This window comes from Antechinus flavipes, chromosome 2, assembly GCF_016432865.1.
Source record: "Antechinus flavipes isolate AdamAnt ecotype Samford, QLD, Australia chromosome 2, AdamAnt_v2, whole genome shotgun sequence".
In the NCBI taxonomy this organism is placed as follows: domain Eukaryota; kingdom Metazoa; phylum Chordata; class Mammalia; order Dasyuromorphia; family Dasyuridae; genus Antechinus; species Antechinus flavipes.
Genome location: NC_067399.1, coordinates 354,667,097 through 354,689,370, shown reverse-complemented (window position 1 = coordinate 354,689,370; position 22,274 = coordinate 354,667,097). Strand labels below are relative to the sequence as shown.

The following is a 22,274-nucleotide window of genomic DNA, read 5'->3' as shown; positions in this document are numbered from 1 at the left end:
GGTAAAGTCTGTCTGAGTCACTTCCGGGTTTGAGGGGTTATAGCCAGATCTCGTTAGGTTCTGGCATTTTTTAGAGTACCCTCTGTTTTAGGCTTTAATTTCTCTGCCAGTTTATTGCTTTGTAGTCAAGGCAGAAATAGCAGAGTGGTCCCTATAAGTTCTCTAGCCACAGAGATCACCCCCGCCCCTGGTCTGCTCAGACGCTACTCTCTTGCTGCCTGTGCTAGTCTGTTCCTGGCCCCTCAAGACAAATCTTTCCTGGCAATTTTCTGGATTGACTTTGGCTAGTAAGTTGTAGTGCTTCTAATCTTCATGAATTTAATCAATGAAGAGTTATTTTTGAGACTGGATTAAATAGTTGGTTATGAGGGTAATGAGAGGAGCTTAGAGAGTCGTGTGTGCCTGCTCCGCCATCTTGGCTCCGCCCCCAGAAGTCCATAACAAATAATTTAAAAATAAATTTTTTTTAAAACTTAAATCCAATGTTCATGTTCCCTATCTTTCCCCCTCCCCACCTCTGCAAAGGAGAAGGGTTATCTTCTTATATGTCTGCTTTGGGACCAAATTGGATTTTTATAATTGGTTTTGTTATCTGGGTGTTGTTTCTGTTTACTTTAGTTATTGTGTTTGTTTTTCTTGCTCTGCTTACTTCATTTTGCATAAATTCATTTAAGTCTTTTCATGTTTTCTGTATTGAATTGAGGGGAGGAATTTTTTCCTAGCACAGTGCCTAGCATATGGTAGCTATTGTTTTTTAAAACAATAATATTCCATTATATTCTTTTACTAAGTTTGTTTTGCCATGCCAAATCAGTGGGCATTTACTTTATTTCCAGTTTTATCTAGTACAAGAAATTCTGCAGTAAATGTTTTAGGGCTTGTGTACATGTCCGTGGGGTGGGGGAGAGAGGGAGAAGAGGGTACATTTTAATTAAAGATTTTCCTAGGTTATATGCCTAACATAATTTCTAAGCCACGTTTGTGGAAATTTTAGCTATTTATTGGCACAATTACAGATTGCTTTTCAGAATAGTTGAACTAACTTAGAACACCACAATGAACAGTTCATTAATGTGCCTAATGCCTATCTTTTTACAATCACTCTGACATTAACTGTTCCCATCTTTTTCATCTTTTCCAATTTGTACCGTTTATTTAATATAATCAAATACATCTATCTTCTCTTTGATTCCTTTTGTTTTTAATAGATGACTTATCTATTCCCACAATTAATATAAATATATTGATCCATTTCCATTTTTGTGCAATTTTTTTTAACTTAGTTGTCGTCTAATTGAACTTAGCAAGGTAACAGTGGAATGTATGGGTTCTACATGTTTCTAGCCTAGATAGTTGATCAATTTTTCTAAGTATATTCATTAGATAATAAATGCTTTCCCTAGTTTTTAGTTTCTGTAAATATACTGAGCATTTTGGGGAGGTCTATATTTGCATGGATGACAGTAATTAGAATTTCTTCTCTTACTCTATTTCGTTTTTTACCTATAACTAAATGATTTCAGTAACTGCTTTTGTAATATGTTTTAAAGTCTGGAATGCAAGCCTACTTTTATCATCTTTTCTTCTTTACTATATGTCTTGACTGAACTATCTTTAATCCAAGTTCTAGTTTTCTGTGCTTTGCATTTTTTTAAGATTGCACATAATTACAACCTTTTTTTTTTCTTTCATCAAGGCACCCAGCAATTAGATTCCATTCATGTGACACAGTTGGAAAGAGATACCGTTTTAGTGTGTTTAGACAGTAAGTACGGTTCTTGTTTGTTTTGTAACAGTTTATATAATTGCAAAATTTAACTTTATTTCAAAAAGTTTCATGGTTATCCCATTTTAGTTCATGTTGACAGTAATTTTTTGCCTAGTAAAAATTGATTGTTTGGTAGTTAATTCAGAATTTTCTTTGTTCTCCATGAGATGCCTACTTAGCTGTTAAAATTTTTTTCTTTTGTGCCTAAAATATTTAGTTTGTTTTGTGTAACTTAAAATTTATAAGAAATAGTATGATTACTAGCCCTGATTCCTAGAATATATTCCGTATTTGACTTTGCTTCACTGACTATAATAAGTTTAAATGAATTGGAAATTTTAGTCATTTATATAGGAGTAAAAACATTTGAGAAAATATATTATTAATATTTTTTGGCAAACTTCAATATGCTACTTTGTAATTCTGTGGAAGTAGTCCATAGAATCTTGCTTAGTGGAATTAAAGAATTAGAAGCAAATTTGAGATCACTTACCTCATTGTTCTACAGATGAGAACCTTTTAATACCCTGTTGCCAATGCCAAAGGAATAAGAAAGATTGAGTTTTATAGAGTCAACTCTAAATGGATGCAGCAAACTTCCATATTTCAATTGATATATCAATAAATATTAAAATAGCTACCATATGCTAGGCACTGTGCTAGGGAAAAATTCCTCCCCTCAAGTAAAAGCATCCTAATGTCAGTGCAAACAACCAGAATGATCAAATTACTATTTTCCTGATGCTGTTGTATGGTGATAAATGATATTTGTTAAATCTTATAAAATCATGAATTATTCTATGAATTATCAAGGAAATTAAAATGTGCTTAGAATAATTGTAGTTCTTTATAATTTCATTCTATTCTAGATGGTAAGATGTATTTATAAAAATAATTGTAAAATACGTTTTACATAGAACACTATACCAGGGTACAGATAGTAAATGTAGTTAACATTCCTTCCTAGAGCTTCCTACACAGTAGGAGAATGAAAAACAAATATAGATCAATTATAATGCACAATAATCTCTGAAATACATTCATAAGTTGCAAAACAATGTGCCATGTGATAATAGAGGTCCTTAAAAGCATGGTTAACTTAGGGAAGGCCTCATGTAGTGGTTGAAAGGTAAAAATTGATGAATTTGGGATTCATCAAAATGAATAGGATCTTAATTCAAATCTTAGCTGATAATGACTTTGGGCAAGTTACTTAATTTCTCCGAGCCACAGTTTCCTCATCGATAAAATGAAAGGGCTGGACTAGATGACCTGTGAAATTCCTTCTAAATTTAACCTATGATCCAAACAGTGATTGGACAAGGCAGTTAATTTCTGTTTGTCTCAATTTCTTCAACTTTAATATCATGCTAATAAGAAGACCTACATTTCAAGATTGTTATAAGATCAAATAAGATAATATTTCAAAAGCACTTTGTATAATACTAGTAATGTCTTATTAATTAGAATCAATAAAATACAATCATAAGTTTCTTGGGCTATTGAATTGTTTTTTTTGTTTCTTAAGAGTAAAAATGGTATTTGGAAGATCCCAGGCCCAGGAAATAAACTTGAGACAATTAGTGACTAATACTACAAGCAGGATTCCATAAGGCAAAAGCTGGATGTTTAGCCAAAAAGTATGGTTATGGATAAGAATTTAGTTTTGAAAAAAAAGAGAGCTGCTATGGTCAAAGTGAAAATGGAGCTGATAAACTTAAACCTTAGAGAAAATTAAGAAATTAATATGTATTCTTCATCTTAATTCGTATTAAATTTCATGGTCAATTTTATTTCCTCCAAGGAAATCAAAATGTAGGAAAATGTATTCTTTAATACTTTGTACAAATGAACTATTAAGATGAAAGACTACTTTTGTATCAATTAAATAATAATTTAATAGGGAGAAAAATTTTTTTTTCTTTCTGAAATAATTTAATATATTAATATTCCACTACAGATACTATAATATTTTGTGTGCTTTATAAATAAAGAACTTATAATATGTACCATCTTTCCAAAGGGGGCATTTTAATAAAGACTCTTTTTTGCAGAAATACATATTAAATCATAATTAAGAAGCAAAACAAACTGACTCTTTACTGACTATATATACATTGAGAGGAAAAGGTACTTTTGACACAGTTATAATTATTTTTCTCAAAACTTCTCCTTATTGCATGTATATCAGTTTACATTTATTTTTATAATATTTATTTCATGCTTGATTTTTCTGAATTTTTTTCTTTGAGGATTTGTGAAAATTGTAAATCTTCAAGGAAAATTGAAGTCAAGCAAGAAACTGGCCTCCGAGCTAAGTTTTGATTTTTGCATTGAATCTGTAGGTAAGTCAATAAGTTTTTCTTTAATATTTTTTGTAGGAAAATAGGTTTTGTTCAAACTATATTTAGCTTACTAGATCATAGCTAATTTTTTAAAGAAAAATTCTAAGTAATTTGAAATTACATTTGTTTTTTTCATTGTCTCCTTTATTCCATCAAGTGAGTTATATCGAGTCCAGTTTGTTACATACTATGGAGCTATTTATGTGTTGTGACAGGATATTCGATATATTAAGACTTTCTTATCTGTAAAATGCTGTTCAATATATTGTGAATGGTCATTGATTTTAATCTCCCCTTATACCTGTAATATTTTCACTTGCCTTAAAGACAGAACAAAAATTTTAAAACTGACAAATATGTTTAGTTTATCCTTATATGATTCTAGAGTGTCTATATATTATCAAAAATGTTCTTTCATGTTTGCTAATATTTTGCACAAGAAATATTATTCATCTCATCAATCATAGATAGATAGATGAAGTGAGGCCCATTAAATGGCATGTGTTGAAAAGAAAGTCCACTGGCTGGAAGATTTGTGAAAAAGATTTTGTGAACCAGAATTTCTTTTTAATAATTTGGAAAATAAACATTGCCATAAATTGGAAGTCCAAAACATTTGGTAGTTTCCCTTTGGGATATGATAATTTTGGTTTATAACACTATATTGATATGATAATCACAAAAGCTTAAGCTTTGTCATGAGGTGGAAATTGTATTTGAAAATAAAGTTTGTCACTTGAAGGTGAAGAATACTATGATCCTGTAGAAAGAGCAGTGATTTTTAACACAGGATCTGAGTTCAAGTTCTGGTTTTACTATATTACTATCTGAACATTTTTTGGGTTCAGTTTCCTTATCTGTAATTGAAGTTTTGGAATAGATGACTTCTTCAGTTCTATTCTAGCTCCAAACCTGTACACTTATTTATCTTTTCAAGTCTGGGAGTTTAACCTTGACATAAAATGTATTAAGCCATCAATCCAGCTTTTGAATAGAGAAAACAACTAGTTGAGGGAAAGAAGTTAAACTTACTGAACTAGAAAATCGCAAACTACCAAATGTTTTGATGCTAAGATAAATATTATATAAGTAATTAATTTTTTCTAATTTCTTTATACTATGGTCCATGCTTGTTAATTTCTCTGAAAAGATATAAATATCTAGACCATTACTTCTTGTTTGTTAATATTAAGACTGACCAACATACTTGTGTCTTTCTAAATATGCCTATTTCTTTAATAAATTATCACTGCTTATTATGAAACTTTACATTAATTGTAAATTTACAATTTAGGGATGCCTCATGGCTTATAATGTAAGCTGCTAGGTGGTGAAATGGGTAGAGGGCTGGGCCTAGAATACATAAGATTTGAATTTATATATTTTTTTCTATTTATACTTTATTTATTTTTTTTTATTTTATAATAACTTTTTATTGACAGAACCCATGCCAGGGTAATTTTTTACAACATTATCCCTTGCACTCGCTTCTGTTCCGATTTTTCCCCTCCCTCTCTCTACCCCCTCCCCTAGATGGCAAGCAGTCCTAGATATGTTAAATATGTTGCAGTGTATCCTAGATATAATATATGTGTGCAGAACTGAACAGTTCTCTTGTTGCACAGGGAGAATTGGATACAGAAGGTAAAAATAACCCAGGAAGAAAAACAAAAATGCAAATAGTTTACATTCATTTCCCAGTGTTCTTTCTTTGGATGTAGCTGCTTCTGTCCATCATTGATCAATTGAAACTGAGTTAGATCTCTTTGTCAAAAAAATCCACTTCCATCAGAATACATCTTTATACAGTATCATTGTTGAAGTATATAATGATCTCCTGGTTCTGCTCATTTCACTTAGCATCAGTTCATGTAAGTCTCTCCAAGCCTCTCTGTATTCATCCTGCTGGTCATTTCTTACAGAACAATAATATTCTATAACATTCATATACCACAATTTACCCAACCATTCTCCAGTTGATGGGCATCCATTCAATTTCCAGTTTCTAGCCACTACAAACAGGGCTGCCACAAACATTTTGGCACATACAGGTCCCTTTCCCTTCTTTAATATTTATTTGGGATATAAGTTGATAACACTGCTGGATCAAAGGGTATGCACAGTTTGATAACTTTTTGGGCATAATTCCAGATAGCTCTCCACAATGGGTGGATTCCACAATTCCACCAACAATGCATCAGTAAGACTTGAATTTAAATGTGATCTGACACTTACTAGCTATTTGACCCTGGACAAGTCACTTTAATTGCCTCCCTTTCCTCTTCTGTAAAATGAACTGGAGAAGGAAATGACAAATCATCCCAATATCTGCCAAGAATATCACAAATGGGGTCTGACAATTAAAATGACTAAATAACAAACAAATGTAACAGTTCATATATTACTAATATTACCATTATTATTATTTAAACTAAACCTATGGTTTCATTAAAGGGAACACCCATAAAAAAAAAGTTCAGTTTCACACTTGTTGTTTACAGTAATAGAAAATTGCCCCAGGTACTAAAAGGTTAAATGATTTGCCTGGGGTCACATTAGCAAGTATGAATCAGATCTGCTCTTCTTCTCATTCACAATTGCCTCTCATAAAAACATTGTTTTTTAAAGCATTTTATGAATCCATCATTTGTAATTTATTTTAAATGTTGGGCAAAATCATGCTGAGAGCATTCTTCTTAAAAAAAAAAAAAAAAAACAACTTCCTCATCCCAACTAAATTATAAGGTATCTAATTTCTATAAATAGCGGGGTTTTTATAAGAATTTTATGTAACAGCACCTTACTTTCTCTTTACTGCTACTTCTTTTTGAATTTTCATAATAATTTTTTGTCTGGACACCCTAATTACCAAATTCCAAATCTCTATTATTGGTTACTTAATTAATTGGTTACCTATTATTGGAAACTAATTATTAGATATGTTTTATCTGTGTTTTATTCCTTTTAAAGAATTAGTTGTGGATTATAAAACATGTGAATAATGTTGATCTTAAGATCATCATAACTTTCCTCTAGTGTAAATGAGTATTTAGGGGATATAGTTTTGAAAATTCATATAAACAATTTCCAGCAAATTACTGAAACAAAAAATTGATTGACTTAGCTACAAAAATGTTGGGAATTAATGATATAAACTCTGAGATTTTACACCAGACACTAAAGCAACTTCCTTGTTCTTTATATTAAAAGTTTCAAACAAAATTTATAGTAAACCATCAGATACTGGTTTTAGTTTAAATTTATTATTTTTTTCTTAGTATGCCTTCAAGACAGTGTGTTAGCTTTCTGGAAACATGGAATGCAGGGGAAAAGCTTCAAGTCTGATGAAGTAAGTTTCTATCAGTTGTTTTCATTGATTTTTCAGTGTTTTAAATTTTTATGATTCAAAAGACCTTGGGGACATTTGTGCTTAGGTCTATATCTGAGTTTATTTAGTATATTCAATTTCTACTCTGTGCTAATACATTTAAATTTAGAGGTGGAGGAGTTAGCTGAATCACAAAATCATCCTACCTCCAATTAAAATAATATAAGTAAAATGATATATAAACATAAAGTGTAAAGTATAAAGTTTTATATATATATATATATATATATATATATATATATATATATATATATGTAAAATATAAAAAGTAAAATAAAGTGATGTCTTTATCAGATGAAAATACTTTTATTCAGTCAACAAATTGATGCCATTAAACTAAGTTTGAAAAATCCATTCTCAATTTGGAAAGAATGAATTGGAAGAAGGGAAATGACACTACATAGAAAGTTTGTTGGAATTGTTTGCAATGACCCAGTCATTTTCTCTGGAACCTGTATAGAATATCAAGCTAGTTTGGATTCCGGGTTTCAGGTTTCTGACCAACCCAGAAGACAGGATGGTTTTATCCAAGCTTCTGAGAAGGATTTATTTGGTGTGAAATACAAGGCTATATAAACTCCAGCCCCTCAGTTTCCCTCCTTGACTAGCGGATGAATTTTGGTTTTTATGTGGATTTTTTTTTATTAAAGTTTTTTATTTTTTTTAAAACATATACATGACAATTCTTCAACATTAGCCCTTGCAAAACCTTGTGTTCAATTCTCCTTTCCTCCTCGCACATCCTTCCCTATATGGCAAGTAGTTCAATATATGTTAAACATGGTAGAAATATATGTTAAATCCAATATATGCATACATATTTATATAGTTATCATAGCAGGTGAATTTTGAAGGGTCAGAAAATCTATCTTGTCATCACTATCCTAGCAGTGTCCCTGGAACAGCAGTAGACACAGTGAGAGAAGGCAGCTTCAGGAGATTAAGAAAAAGCAACACTTGGTACTTCAGGGGAATTTCGTGAAGGACCTTATCAGGAGAGCCAAAGGACCACAATTCCAAGAACCAGAAGTTATCTTCTTTGATACCTCATGCCTTCCAAACTTGAGCCCACTTTCCCTTAGACTCTCTATGGACTTCTGCCCTTGAATTAAGGTGATATTTTGTACCAGTTAAAAGTTAATTGTCTGACTGGCAATTAATATCAACTGTTAATCATCGGGAGAAGCTCATTGATGGGATCTAATGGAAGAAGATTGCTTATGAAAATGCAGATCTTCGCTACATTCTACTTGTTCACTTTTTAAAAAATACATCATAAATCCCATATGCCAAGCTGTTCTTGACTGTCTCTCCAAATGTTTCATCTTCTGTTCTATATATTATTTTAAAAACTGCTCTGGCATTGTGCTTTCTTTTCCTCTTTTGGGGGAATGGGAGGCATCACTGTTAGGCCTTATTCCCTCCTAATTCTCCCCACTCTCTGTTTCCAAATAAAAAAAACAACCCTTTCTTATCACATATAAATATAATCAAGCAATGTGATATTTTGCCTTTCTTTGTATCCCTAACACTAAGCATGGTGCATATTTGTTGACTGGCTACAGAAAACAGAAAGGAGCCTAGACTAGAAAGACAGTTTTGAAAGTAACACATAGAATTTCATAGATACTTTTTTAAAAAGTTTCCACATGCTTCAGACTTTCCTTATACTCTTAACAAAACTTAAAATTCATAAGAGCTCAAATAAAGAAATCCATTGATAAATTATTCCTTCTACTCCAGTTATCAATCAGAAGCCCAAAGCCAATAGAAAAAGGAATACTAGCAGCATCACAAGGCAGCCTCCATGAGGTGAGGCTCTTGGAGGTTCTAGAGAACCAGCAGCAGTAGCCAGAAGGAGACCACAGCATTTAGACCAGGATGCCCTACCTCTGAGGCTGTGAGATGCCAGAAAGGGTCCTGAAAGCCAGTGGTTTAAACTTCAAATAGGCAGAAGGACCTGAACCCAAGAAGTAGAAGTCAACAGAGAAACACAGGACCCTATCCCAGACCAAGTAAAACCTTAATAGAAGTATAGAAGGGATGGAGAATGGCATTTGCACAAAGCCCAATTCAGGAACTTTTAATAACGGAGAGATAAATGAATCAAAGAAAATGCCAACCACTATAAAAAATTACTGCAAACCTAGAGATCTCTCAAAAGGAGACAGTAATTCTGTAACAATTTCAAGAAGAAATTGGTGGCCTTTCTACAATGTCTACTAATGCCTTAAAGAAAAGAAGCAAGAAATAAAAAATAAAGCACTAGAAAATAATGTGAAGAAGAATAAATCACTTGGAAGAGAATATGGTAAACTTTACCAAGGAATAAGACTTTCTGAAAACTATTAATAAATGAAACAAACTTTAGTTACTCCAAGAAATAGTAAGAAATAGTGAAACAATCAAAAACCTGAAAAAAACGTCGAAGAGAATATAAAGTACGTAATATAAAAAATAACGACTCAAAAACAGACCATGATTTTTCAAAAACCTATGCACTTTTATTTCAAGAAATCATAAATAAAATTGTTGAAATCTACTACAACAAAAGAATATTAAAGAAGATAGAAAAAAATCCATCTTTCATCTCCTGAAATAATTTCCAGAATTTCTGCATCATAGAAAAATATTGCAAGTTTCTCTCAAAGGAATTTGAGCACTAACTATGGTCAGGATTAAGCAAAATCTGGCAGCTTCACTATTAGTCAGAAGAAATTTTGAAATACAGTATTTTAAGACAGAGAGGTTTACTACTAAATAACTTGGTCAGCACCATTTGAGTGTAATCCTATATTCCCCACACTTCCCCATCCCCAAAAACCAGATCTTTAATGGAATAGAGTACTTAAATCATTCTGGATGAAAAGCTCAGAGCTGACTTTTCTTAGGGCAAAGAGATGGAAATTGGAAGCATTCCCATCAATTGGGCTTAATAAATTGTGGTATGTGATTATGGTGAAAAACCATTATTCTCTAAGAAATGATGAGCAGGACACTATTAGAAAAATCTAAAAAGTCCTCCATGAGCTAATGCAAAATGAAATGTACTGTGTACAAAGTAAATAGCAATTGCTATTCTCAGCAGTACAATGATCCAAAACTACTCTGAAGGACTTAAGATGAAAAATACTAGCCATACTCAGAGAAATAACTGACTGTCTGAATACAAATTGAAGCATCCTTTTTTTTTTTTTTAAAAAAATTATTTTTCTTAAGGTTTTTTTTATTTTTTTGGAGAGTGAGGGAATAAGTCTTTTCACAACATGACTTTTGTGGAAATGTTTTGCACAATTTGTATCCTTTAAATGAAGGGGTGGGATGAAGAGGGAGGAAGGTAAAGAATCTGGAACTCAAAAGTTTTACAAACAAATGTTAAAAATTGTTTTACGTGTAACTGGAAAAAAATTTATACACACACACACAAAAGAAAAGAATAGAACTGACTAAGACTTTTGAACTAGAAAGATAAAACTTTCAAAAGACAGGTAAATGTATTTTAAGCAATTAGAACAGAATAATAATGTATCACTAACATTCAAGCATGAGAAGAAACAAGTATTCTTTAATGTCTTCAAAATTAATTCAAAAAGGATTAAATAAGGAAATCAAAACAATTGTGGGTAGATTAATTCTTTTCTTTAGGATGTTAAAATGGGAAAAGGAATATAGTAGAGTAGAAAGGGCAAAGCAGGATAATGGAACTTTATATTTCTCACAATTGGGGTATGTTAGAGAACACACAAACATGAGAGGAAGGTGATGAACCTCTTACCTAAAACAGACAAAAGACAAATGATTAAATATAAAAATAAATCACACTCAGTATTCCATGATACTGGCCTCCTTACTGTTCTTATAAGACACTTCTATTCTAATCATGAATTTTTACTGATTGATCCCCATCTCTAGAATGCTTTTCTTCTTTATCTTTGCTTTCTAGCTTCCCTGGCTTTTTAAAAGTTTCAGCTTCTGCTAGAAGTCTTTCCTGGTCTTTCTTAATATTAGAACCTTTCTTCTGAAATTATCATCAATTTACCCCATTATATCTTGCATATACATAGTTGTTTATATATAACTCCCCAATAAAACTGTGAACTTCATGAAAGCAGGAATTGCTTGTGCCTCTCTTTATATCCCCAGCACTGAGGACAATGCTTAGGATGTATTAAGCATTTAATAAAAGCTTGTTGACTGACTTGAAAAGAACTAAAAATAAAACAAAACCAAAAAGTAACACTTAGAATTTATTTTGCTTAAGAAAAAAAAAAAGCAAACAGTATGAAATAGTCACAGTTTCCTGGGCAATTTGTATGTATGTGTTTGTTTATATAGAAATGAGTTCAGTTTTTGTTTGAGGTTTTTTTTTTGTTTGTTTGTTTGTTTTTTTAAGTTCAAGATTTTGGACTTTTATGTTAGTACATCAAGCCACATACTTGAGCACTGTAATATAAAATTGCTAGGTATTTCATGAAATTATGTGCTTTATATTTTGCCAATTCACCAATTACTTTTCCCCTGCATAAAGTATCTGTGAACTATCCTTCCATTCACATGAAACTTCCTTCTTTATTCTAGTTTCTTTTATAGCAAACTCGACAAGTGTTATGATTTAGTTTCTATAGTAGTATGTCCAGTTTGTCTAGATTATTGACCAAGAGGCTCACATTTTATAGTACAAATAACCACATAAAAGTTTATAGATGATATAAATGATTCTTGCTATATTCTTCTATCTTTACTGCCATTCTACTACAGTCTTTTCAGAAGACAGAAGCTATTTTATATTTTGATATATTTCCTAAGTTGCTATGACCAAAGATTTTGTCACCAAGATGCCAGGTTTTCAGTACTTAAATAGCTTTAGAAAGCAAATTTGAAAAGCAGCTTAGTGTAGTGGGGATTTTTAATGCAAAATGAAATAAATAACTTAAATTACATGAATTTGAAAGACTTGCACACCTCCCCAAAAATCAGTGCAACTAGGTAGGGTTAAAAGGGGATAAAAGTTGATTGGGGATAATATTCTTTGCCTCATATGTGTAAGTCTGATCTCTAAGACATAAAGGGAATTGACACAAATATGTCACCATGAGCCATTCTCTCAAGTATAAATGAAAACAGGATATGGACAAGTGGTTCTCAAAAAAGTAACTAACTTTTAAAAATAATCAGGTAAGGGTGCTCTAAATTTTAATAGTAAAATAAATGCCAGTTAAAACAATTGTTACCTTAAATTATAAACAATGATAAAAGATGACAAAAGTCAAAGTTGAAGATCTGTAGGAACTATTGGAGAGCTATGAACTAGAAAAGAAGTTAGGAATTAAGGTTTCATTAATAAAACTAAGAAATCTCTGTTCTGGGCGCATCACAAACAGGAAGGAAGGTGGCACGTTTCCCAAAGCATACATATATGAAACCTACTATGTGAGCCCTGGCCAGTCACTTAACCCCAACTGCTTTGCCATAAAGGAAAAAACAAATCTAAAACAGGACAGTTTGGCAGCATAATGATAGGAGAGTAATGAGCAAGAGGACCCGAGTCCAAATTTGACCTCAGACAATTGACATACAGTGTAACCTTGGGTACATTACTTAATCCTAATTGCCTTGTCTCTCCCCTCAAAAAAAAAATGGAAATTTTGACACATTTTAAAGCCACAAAGAAAGTGAAATAATCAAGAATTGGATATAATATAGACAGATCTTTTGAAGTTTTAACAGTGAAAGCAGGAAAATGGGACAGTAGCTGCATAGGGTGATTGTTTGTTGTTTGGAGGGTATTTGAATATGGTTATATGTTGGAATCTTTACAAACTGCTAACTAATTAGAGTTGATCTAATCTTACAAGAAGATGTTTTGGGCCAGAAAGAAGCGCAGAAATGAATGAAACTATAAGAGGGTTGTTAATGGGACATATTCTTTAAAAAGTGTAAGAAAGAATACATATGTAGAATTGATGGTTTCTACTTTTCTGATCTGCTTAATATGCTCTACAAAACTCGGTATATGTTTCTGTATTCATTGCTAATTGTTTTGTTCCTCTTCTCTCTCCAATAAGACTGTAAACTTCTTGAGAGCAGAGATCACATCTTATGTATGTCTTCTATTTCTCACAGCCCCTAACTGGGCTCTTCGTAAATGCTGATAGATTTGAAAGAATGGTTACCGCCTTAAATAAATAAATATTGTTGTGAAAATGTATTTACTGTATTTTATGCTATATGAGAAGAAATTTTATATTTGTGATTTGACATGCTATTTAATTTATCATTATTAATGTTTTTTAGGTTACCCAGGAGATCTCAGATGAAACTAGAGTTTTCCGTTTGCTAGGCTCTGACAGGTAATAACTAGTTAATTTTTTTAAAAAATTAAAGGATTGTAAATGCTAAAAACAGAATCCATGATATATACTCAGCTATTTCAGGAAATTTCTAATTTTCTTGTTGATTTAATCAGTCAATTTAGAGATCTCTTAGTGGTGTAACTAATATAGCTATTTCTAAAGAATGTTAATCATGTTGGTTCAAAGTTAAAATTAAGGCACATATCTTTGCTTTGAAGAATATCAGACACTTTAATTGCTCTAAAATATTTCAGATTGTTTTCTAACAGTTATTTTAAAATTCAGCTTGAATTTTCAGCATTTATTCATCCATGAAAAGGAATAGCGTATTCTTTGTTTTCTCAGTCTACTTTAAGGAAACTTAGTTCTCTTTGTGAAGAAAATTAAAGATACATCCAAAAATGTACCATTCACCAAAATTCTTTCCCTTCTCTCAGACTAGACTACATGGAAAACAAAATATCCATTCTTTCTTGCTTGCCTGCCATAAAAGTAACCTATTCCATGTAGGATATAATATTTATTGACCAAGTACAATCAGTAAAAAGAAAAAAAAAAAAAAACCTTTGTACAGGCCCTTGGTTTAATGTCATCTGACTCTTAATGTAATTTAAAAAAAAAATACAGGTTTTTCCTTTAGTTAAAATTTCATATTCTGATGCAATTGACAGCCAGTTGCTTATCCCTTCTTCCTTCATGCCATCTCATGTGAATTTTAATCTAGGTTATTTCCATAAATGTTATAAGAAATTTATTTAACATAACTACAGAACTATCTCTTGATCATTTACTATCTTGGGGTATCATCTATATTCTCTCTCTCTCTCTCTCTCTCTCTCTCTTTTTTGCTGAGGCAATTGGGTTTAAGTGACTTGCCCAGGGTCACACAGCTAGGAAAGTGTTAAGTGTCTGAGACCAGATTTGAACTCAGGTCATCCTGACTTCAGGGGTGATGTTTTATCCACTGTGCCACGTAGCTGCCCTCAATATAATCTCATTTTTTGATACATGATACAAAACCAGTATATTTCTTCTAGTTATAAATAGTCCTGAAATGCTTTTACACTACTTCTCCCATAAAAGTCATATGCTGTATTTTATTAGAGCAAATTTATACCCATTATCTATCTTAGCATTGCTCATTGAGTGATTTTCAATTTAAATTCTTATGTTGCTAGTCCCAATAATAGATTGTCTAAGGATTAAAAGATTAAATATAGAGATCAAAATAAGCAGGTTTACCTGATGATATATTTGGGGGCAAAGGTACAAAAGAAAATAAAAAATAATACTCAATCTCATCCACTCCCTTGTATTCTTGAAGTGACAGTCATGAAGAAAAGGGGTACACTATTTTTGGACAGTTTGTACATAAAAGTTTAATTATTGGTACCTTAACTATGAAATCTTTTCTGAAAAACCAGTAAATTAATAGATCTTATAAAAAATAAACCACATCAGTATTAACATGAAATTAGAAAATGTAAAAGGTACAACTAAATGGATGGCCCACAGATTTTTCTCTTTTAGGCAAATGAAGGAGTTCATGAGAAAGATGTAAACGTAGTCAGAACATTAAGAGATTATCTTGTCATCATCTCTATTTTAACAGATGAGGAAACTGAGCCCCATAAAGTTAAAATAATTTGCACACAATCACACAGATTATAAATGGTAGAGAATATAAGGATTCACTGTGTTTCCCTAAGCAATAAGAAAAATCTTTACATAAAGTAGTCATTCTTAAAATACTCAGGATAAGTATAAAAAATAAATGTGACTTTTTAACCAGTAACCATTGCAAAGAATGACAAAGAAATTAAATAAAGACCATGACAAGATCTGCATATTTATTCAGCATAAATTTTGATACTCAATTTCATTGTGAAGTTGATACAGGGAAGGATAGCGAAATATGGTCTAAGATAAAGAAATAAGATATTCAAACCTTGTTGATTACTCAGAAGCTCATACTATTTTATGAATATTTTCTTCCAAAATATAAAAGGTACCAGACAACATCACAAAAAATGAAATTTACTATATCATATGGGAAATAACTGGCTACTGATATGCGAATTATGTAAGAATTAGCTTCCTTTGTTCAGTCAGTCCATTGACTAAGCTAAAAATTATCATGAAGTTAGAAGAAAGAGGGGGAAAAATTGGAACAAAAGGTTCAGCAGTTGTCAATGTTGTAAAATTACCCATACATATAACTTGTAAATAAAAAGCTATTAAAATTTTTTTTTAAAAGTTAGAAGAAAGGATAAAGAAGAAAAGACATTATTTCATGCAGTTACAACAATGCCAAGTCATCTTTTTTAAATAAGAGGTTGATTCTTAAAAGTAAGAATTGGATAAGAATAAAAACATTAACTGTCATTAGTATTTCTTAGAGAAATTTGCAAAGTTATCTTATACTATTCTTATGGAGAAGATGGAGAGATTTGGATTGGACATTTGTTATATCAGATAGTTCAGGGGCATCTGAGTGGTACAATGAATAGAGCACTATCCCTGGAGTTGGGAAAACCTGAATTCAAATTCAGCCTTAGGCAAGTCACTTTATTCTGATTGCCTCACCAAAAACAATAACAAGATAAAAAATGGATGGTTTAGAACTCAAAGTATAATTGTGAAAGGTTCAATATCAGCCTAGCAAAGTGTCTCCAGAGGAGTGCCCAGAGATGTGTGCTGAGCTTTGGAATAGTTAACATTTTTATCAGTGTCTTCGATAAACCATAGATCATTGCTCATCAAACTTACAGATGACAGAATCATTTGGGAACTGGAAGGTGTGTTTCCAGCACATCAAATGGCAGAGTCAAAATCCAAAAAAATTTTTTACAAGCTACATTGGGTTAAGTTTAATAAAATGAAATTCAGTAGAGATACATGGAAAGTTTTGCATTGGGGTACTAAAAGTTCAGCTTCACCAAACGAAAGGTAAAAGTAGGCAGCATTTGTTCTGAAAAGATGTTGGGGATGGGGCTAGTAGACTGCAAACTGCATATGAGTAAGTAATATAATGTCCTAGTCAAAAAAAGCTATTATAATCTTGAGCTACATTGAGTGGGATATAGCTTCCAGGAGTATACAAACAATAATTCCATTTACTCTGCTCTTATTAGCTCTATCTGGAATGTTATATTCAATTCTGCTAACTTGGAGCATGTCCAGAGGAAGGCAACCAGGTCCCTGAGTCCATGTCACATAATCCTTGTGAGGCCTTTAACTATCTTCAAATATTTCAAGGGCTGTTTACTAGAGAAGTAATTAGACTTGTTCTATTTGGCTCTGGAAGTCAAAAATCAGAGCGATGGATGGAAACTGCAAAGAAGAACATAGATCCCAAAATGCCTATTGCTTTCCTTGAGAGGTGATAGGTTCTCCCTTCTTAGATTTGAAGCAGATATCAGATTTGTCAGATATATTACAGTGGAAATTCCTTTTGTGTATGAATAGAACTAGATGGTCTCTGAGGTCACATCTTACTCCCCAAATCTAGTTCTTTGGAAGGCCACAATGAGAAGACTAAAAAAGCCTAAAAATCCTTGCAAATGTAATCTGCTTGCCAACCAAAGAAACCTGATAACCAGTAGCAACCCCATTTTAGCATACAAGTTCATTTGTAAAACAGCACAGAGGAAAATGTAAACTGGGATACCTGAAAGAACAGCAAAAGTCAAAATAAGGGAAAACAAACCTGTAGAAAGTACAGTGTGTAGCCAGAGCAAAGATGATAGAATAGGCCAACACCAGGTAATGATAATTATGAACAAATATAGGGAGAATAAGACAAAGGGAGAAATGGGAGGGCAGCAGATTATGAGCAGAGAATGGAATTTTACAATTTAAGCGCATAGAAGTAAGATAGATAGTTACTATGATGGTGAGATCAAAGATGTGAATTCCTTGAAACAATAAAGATCATGGGAATTAAGCAGGTTGATGACTCAAATCTGAGGCATCCAGCGGACATGTCAACAGGAATATTGAAATTTTCCAGTATGAGAATAGGATTTTAAAATGGAAAGAAATACTGAGCCAAGTACTGAAGAAAGCCAGGCATTTGAGTAAGGGAAATACTGACTCAGAAGCTAGTAATGAATAATTACAGGGATCACGACTAGGGTGCTCAAAGAATAGAGGGAATTTAATGAGAACACATGAAAGTAGTGGCACCAGAAGGAACTGTAGTCCAAAAGGATCCCTAAAGGAGCCAGAAGTTTGCCCAGTTATCTAGGTCCCCTTTTATTGTGATAGAAGAAGAAAAGCAGCCTCTCCTGGAGAGAGTGTTAGGCAGAGGTAAAGTTTATCTATTTAAATGTGAATTGTGTTTTGTTTCATGTTATAATTTCAGTGATGGTCAGATTTAATCTTCCATATTTCTTAAACCTCTTCCTCAAGCTATTCTGTTATGGTCCATAATTGATACGGCTTACATATGCCCTAGAGAGAAAGGTGATGATGCTACTGTTTTCTCACTACCTTCAGAACTAGTCCAAGTAGATCTCTTGGGATGAATTGGGCTTCTTTCACTCATTCTCCTAGCTAGGCATTTCTGTTTCTGTTAAAGAATGTATGCCCGAAGAGCTATAAATTCATGCATAATTTTTGATCTAACAATATCAATACTAGGCATGAATTCCAAAAAAGTTAAAAAAAAAAAAGGGGGGGGGGATGACTTATAGGTATAAAAATTATAGCAGCTCTTTTCTCAGGGCAAAAAATTGGAAATTGAGGGGATGCCCATCAGTCAATTGGGGAATGACTCAGTAAAGTATGGTATGTGTTTGTGATGGAATATTGTTCTATGGGAAGTGATAAGCAGGATGCTTTCGGGGCCGGGGGGAGGGGAGGGCGGGAGAGAACCTGGAAAATCCTCTATGAACTCAAGCAAAGTGAAATGTACTGTCTACAATAGTAGTCTTCTGGGATAACCAGATATAAATGACTTTGCTATTCTCAGCAGTGCAGTGATTAATGACTACTCTGAAGGATTTCCGATGAAAAATCCTATTCATATCCTGAGAAGGAACTGAGTTGTGTCTGAATATAGACTTGTGTTTTTCTTACTCTTTTTTAAATTTTGTTTTGCTTTTCATTAGGATGAGAAATCTGTGTTTTCTTTCACAACATGACTTTTATGTAAATTTTTTGCGTAACTTCACATATAGTTTCATAACTTTGGGTTGGGGTGAGGGAGAGAACCTAGAACTCAAATTTCAAAAACAAATATAAAATAATAGTTTTCTATTTAAGAATGAATAAACTCTTATTTTTGGTTTTTTAAAGAAAATTTTTGTTGACATATTTTGGTTTTGCAGTGCCTAAAATTGCCCCTTCATACCTAACCTCCTTTGTCCCTCCCAGAGCTATTCCATATAATAAAGATTTCTGGTTCTTTAAGGTGAGAACCTTTATGAAGAATTTTTAGATTTTTCAGGAATTGAATTTAAAGCCAAACATAATTCCACTTCTGTGTTCTTTGTGTAATCTTATGAGAATGTGAACTGTGAAATGAAATTCTAGTGCAGTGTGCAATGTGTACTTTTCCTTCTAAACAGTCCTTTTGTTTTGGTTTGGTTTAATTGCAGGGTTGTCGTTTTGGAAAGTAGGCCAACAGAAAATCCTACAGCACACAGCAATCTCTACATTTTGGCTGGCCATGAAAATAGTTACTGAGCAGCACCCACAGAAATGCCAAGAAAATGAAAATGGTCTCTATGAAAAATGCCTTCAAGAAAATGAAATACAAATTGAAATATTTCTTTCTTTTTTTTTGTAGGTTACATCTCAATGATTTGTATGTTAGTGTAGGATTCAATACTTTTCTATAGCTGGAAACAGCTATTATATATCTCTTGCCACTATGTGGTGGTTATATAAAGTTTGCTTAATAAAAGCTATGAAACAAATAGTCTTTTTCTTAGTTCCTGGAAGCTCAGTTTTTAAAAAATAATAATATTTGCAACCAGGGTACCATATTATTTTAAAACAACTCACATAATTGTCTCTAGAGTGGTGTTAGCAGTAACAAGTCTTTCATCTGAATGTGGTCTTATTCTTTCATAACATATATGACTTTGTAAGAATTGTCTGTCCCCTAGTCTCTTTACTTTTACATCAACCATTCTAAATGTTTTTTGTAAAATAGAATATTTAATTCGTATTTATTAATCTGCTGCTAGAATGGTGTAATGTATCTAACTTTTAGTAAAGGATAGTTGCAAAGCAGCTTAAAATTTTTTATAGTTGTATAAAGAAAGGGTTTTTTCCTCTAGGTTTAGTGCTTTCTTAGGAGTTATGGGTCATATGTCAGTTTGTTGGTTTTTTCCTGTTTAATTGAAATTTTATACAACAAAACCGATTTTGTAATATAATTTCATACAGATTGCCTTAAAAGGGAGCTTCATACATCAAACTAATAATGTGAGGTGTATATAGCAATATGATGATAATGATTGCAATATAAGAAAAGAGCATGTATATCTGTGTGTGACTGTATCATGAAAGTGGCTTCTTAACAAGAAGAGTAGTATTCCTTTTTATATTATTGATAATAACTCATGAAACATTAATCTTTGTGCACATCTAACCATTCCATATGTAGGAGGAAAAGTATTTAACTATTTATGACACATATTTTATACTATGCCAGAAGAAATACCTATAAAGTAATTATACATGTATCTTGAGTTTTTCATTTATTCGTGGTTATTCACGTGGGGTAAGGTAAAGAAGAAAAAATGCCTTCAAGTCAAAGATAATTCCTTCTGGGCTAGCAGAAATACAATTGTGAGAATTAGTATTCTAAAACTAATTAAACTTAGTCATTCTTTTAAAAAAAAATTTTCCCTCTACCATCTTATTATGTCAAATTAAAGTTATATTGGTTCTAGTTGTCTGCATTAATTTACTTGGCATTGATACTGTTACATATCATATTTTTTAAAAAGTTTTTTTATTAAAGCTTTTTATTTTTCAAAACATATGCATGGACAATTCTTCAACATTAGCCCTTGCAAAAACCTTATGTTCCAGTTTTCCCTCCCTTCCCCCACACTCTCTCCTAGATGGCAAGAAGTCCAACATATGCTAAACATGGCAGAAATATATGTTAAATCAAATGTATGCATATGTATTTATATAATTATTGTGCTGCACAAGAAAAATCAAATCAAACCAGTAAAAAAAAAAAAAAAGAAAGAAACAAAATGCAAGCAAGCAACAGCAAAAGGAGTGAAAATGCTATGTTATGAACCACATTCTGTTCCCACAGTCCTCTCTGGGTGTAGATGGCTCTCTTCATCACTAAACAATTGGAACTGATTTGAATCATCTCATTGTTGAAGAGAGCCACATTCATCAGAATTGAATGTTGTATAGTCTTATAGTTACTGTAAAGAATGATCTCCTGGTTCTGCTCATTTCACTTAGAATCAATCTCTCCAGGCCTTTCTGAAATTATCCTGCTGGTCATTTCTTATAGAACAATAATATTCCATAAAATTTTAATCCTAATTTATTCAGCCATTCTCCATTAATGGGCATCCATTCAGTCTCCAGTTTCTTGCCACTACAAAAAGGGCTGTCACAAACATTTTTGCACATATGGGTCCCTTTTCCCTCCTTTAAAATCTCTTTGGGATATAGGCCCAGTAGAAACACTGCTAGTCAAAGGGTATGTACAGTTTGATAACTTTTTGAGGGTAGTTCCAAATTGCTCTCCAGAATGGTTAGATCTGTTCACAGTTCCACCAACTATGTATTAGTGTCCCAGTTTTCCCACATCCCCTCCAACATTCATCATTATCTTTTCCTGTCATCTTAGCCAATCTGACAGGTGTGTAGTGGTATCTCAGAGATGTCTTAATTTGCATTTCAATGATCAATAGCAATTTAAAGCACCTTTTCATATGACTAGAAATAATTTCAATTTGTTCATCTGAAAATCATCTGTTCATATCCTTTTACTATCTCTTTTTTTTTTTAATTTTATTTAATAATTACTTTATATTGACAGAATCCATGCCAGGGTGATAAAAAGATTTTTCTAAAAGAAACTAGGTATCCTTTGACCTAAATTAGCCTATAAAATTTTTCTTGGAAAAATATGCCGGAGTTGTTTACATTTACTTGAACTTCCTTCCCCCTACCTCCACCCCAGATGTAAATATTTCTTTTCTTTGGTCATTTTGATCAAGAAATATGGTAACTAATCTTTCAGTCCAATTCCAGAAACACTTAATCAGTGTTTTGCACTTAATAGTTGGTCAACAGACTAATTGCAGAGTTTGATAGTAAAGACTATCATAATTGCACCAAAGAGTGCTATCATGATATACTGATCCTGTGGCCCAGAAATGGGTGAGGCATTGTATACTTTAAGAGGTATACAAGATCCCCTATCT

At 32.3% G+C, this 22,274-nt stretch overlaps 1 protein-coding gene across 5 annotated transcripts in view; it reads left to right on the top strand.

The window, feature by feature from the left end:
• MAP4K5 (mitogen-activated protein kinase kinase kinase kinase 5) overlaps window positions 1–20,852 on the top strand; it is a 207,881-nt gene extending 187,029 nt beyond the window's left edge. For 4 of the 5 annotated variants that reach the window (XM_051978085.1, XM_051978086.1, XM_051978087.1 and 1 more), the window contains 5 exons: window positions 1,697–1,765; window positions 4,021–4,113; window positions 7,392–7,462; window positions 13,796–13,851; window positions 19,458–20,852. In XM_051978085.1, coding sequence (XP_051834045.1) covers window positions 1,697–1,765; window positions 4,021–4,113; window positions 7,392–7,462; window positions 13,796–13,851; window positions 19,458–19,545 — 377 coding nt within the window. In that variant the 3' untranslated portion in view covers window positions 19,546–20,852. The remainder of the gene's footprint in view (window positions 1–1,696; window positions 1,766–4,020; window positions 4,114–7,391; window positions 7,463–13,795; window positions 13,852–19,457) is intronic. The other variant, XM_051978089.1, reaches the window with a different exon arrangement.
• Window positions 20,853–22,274: the final 1,422 nt, after the last annotated feature.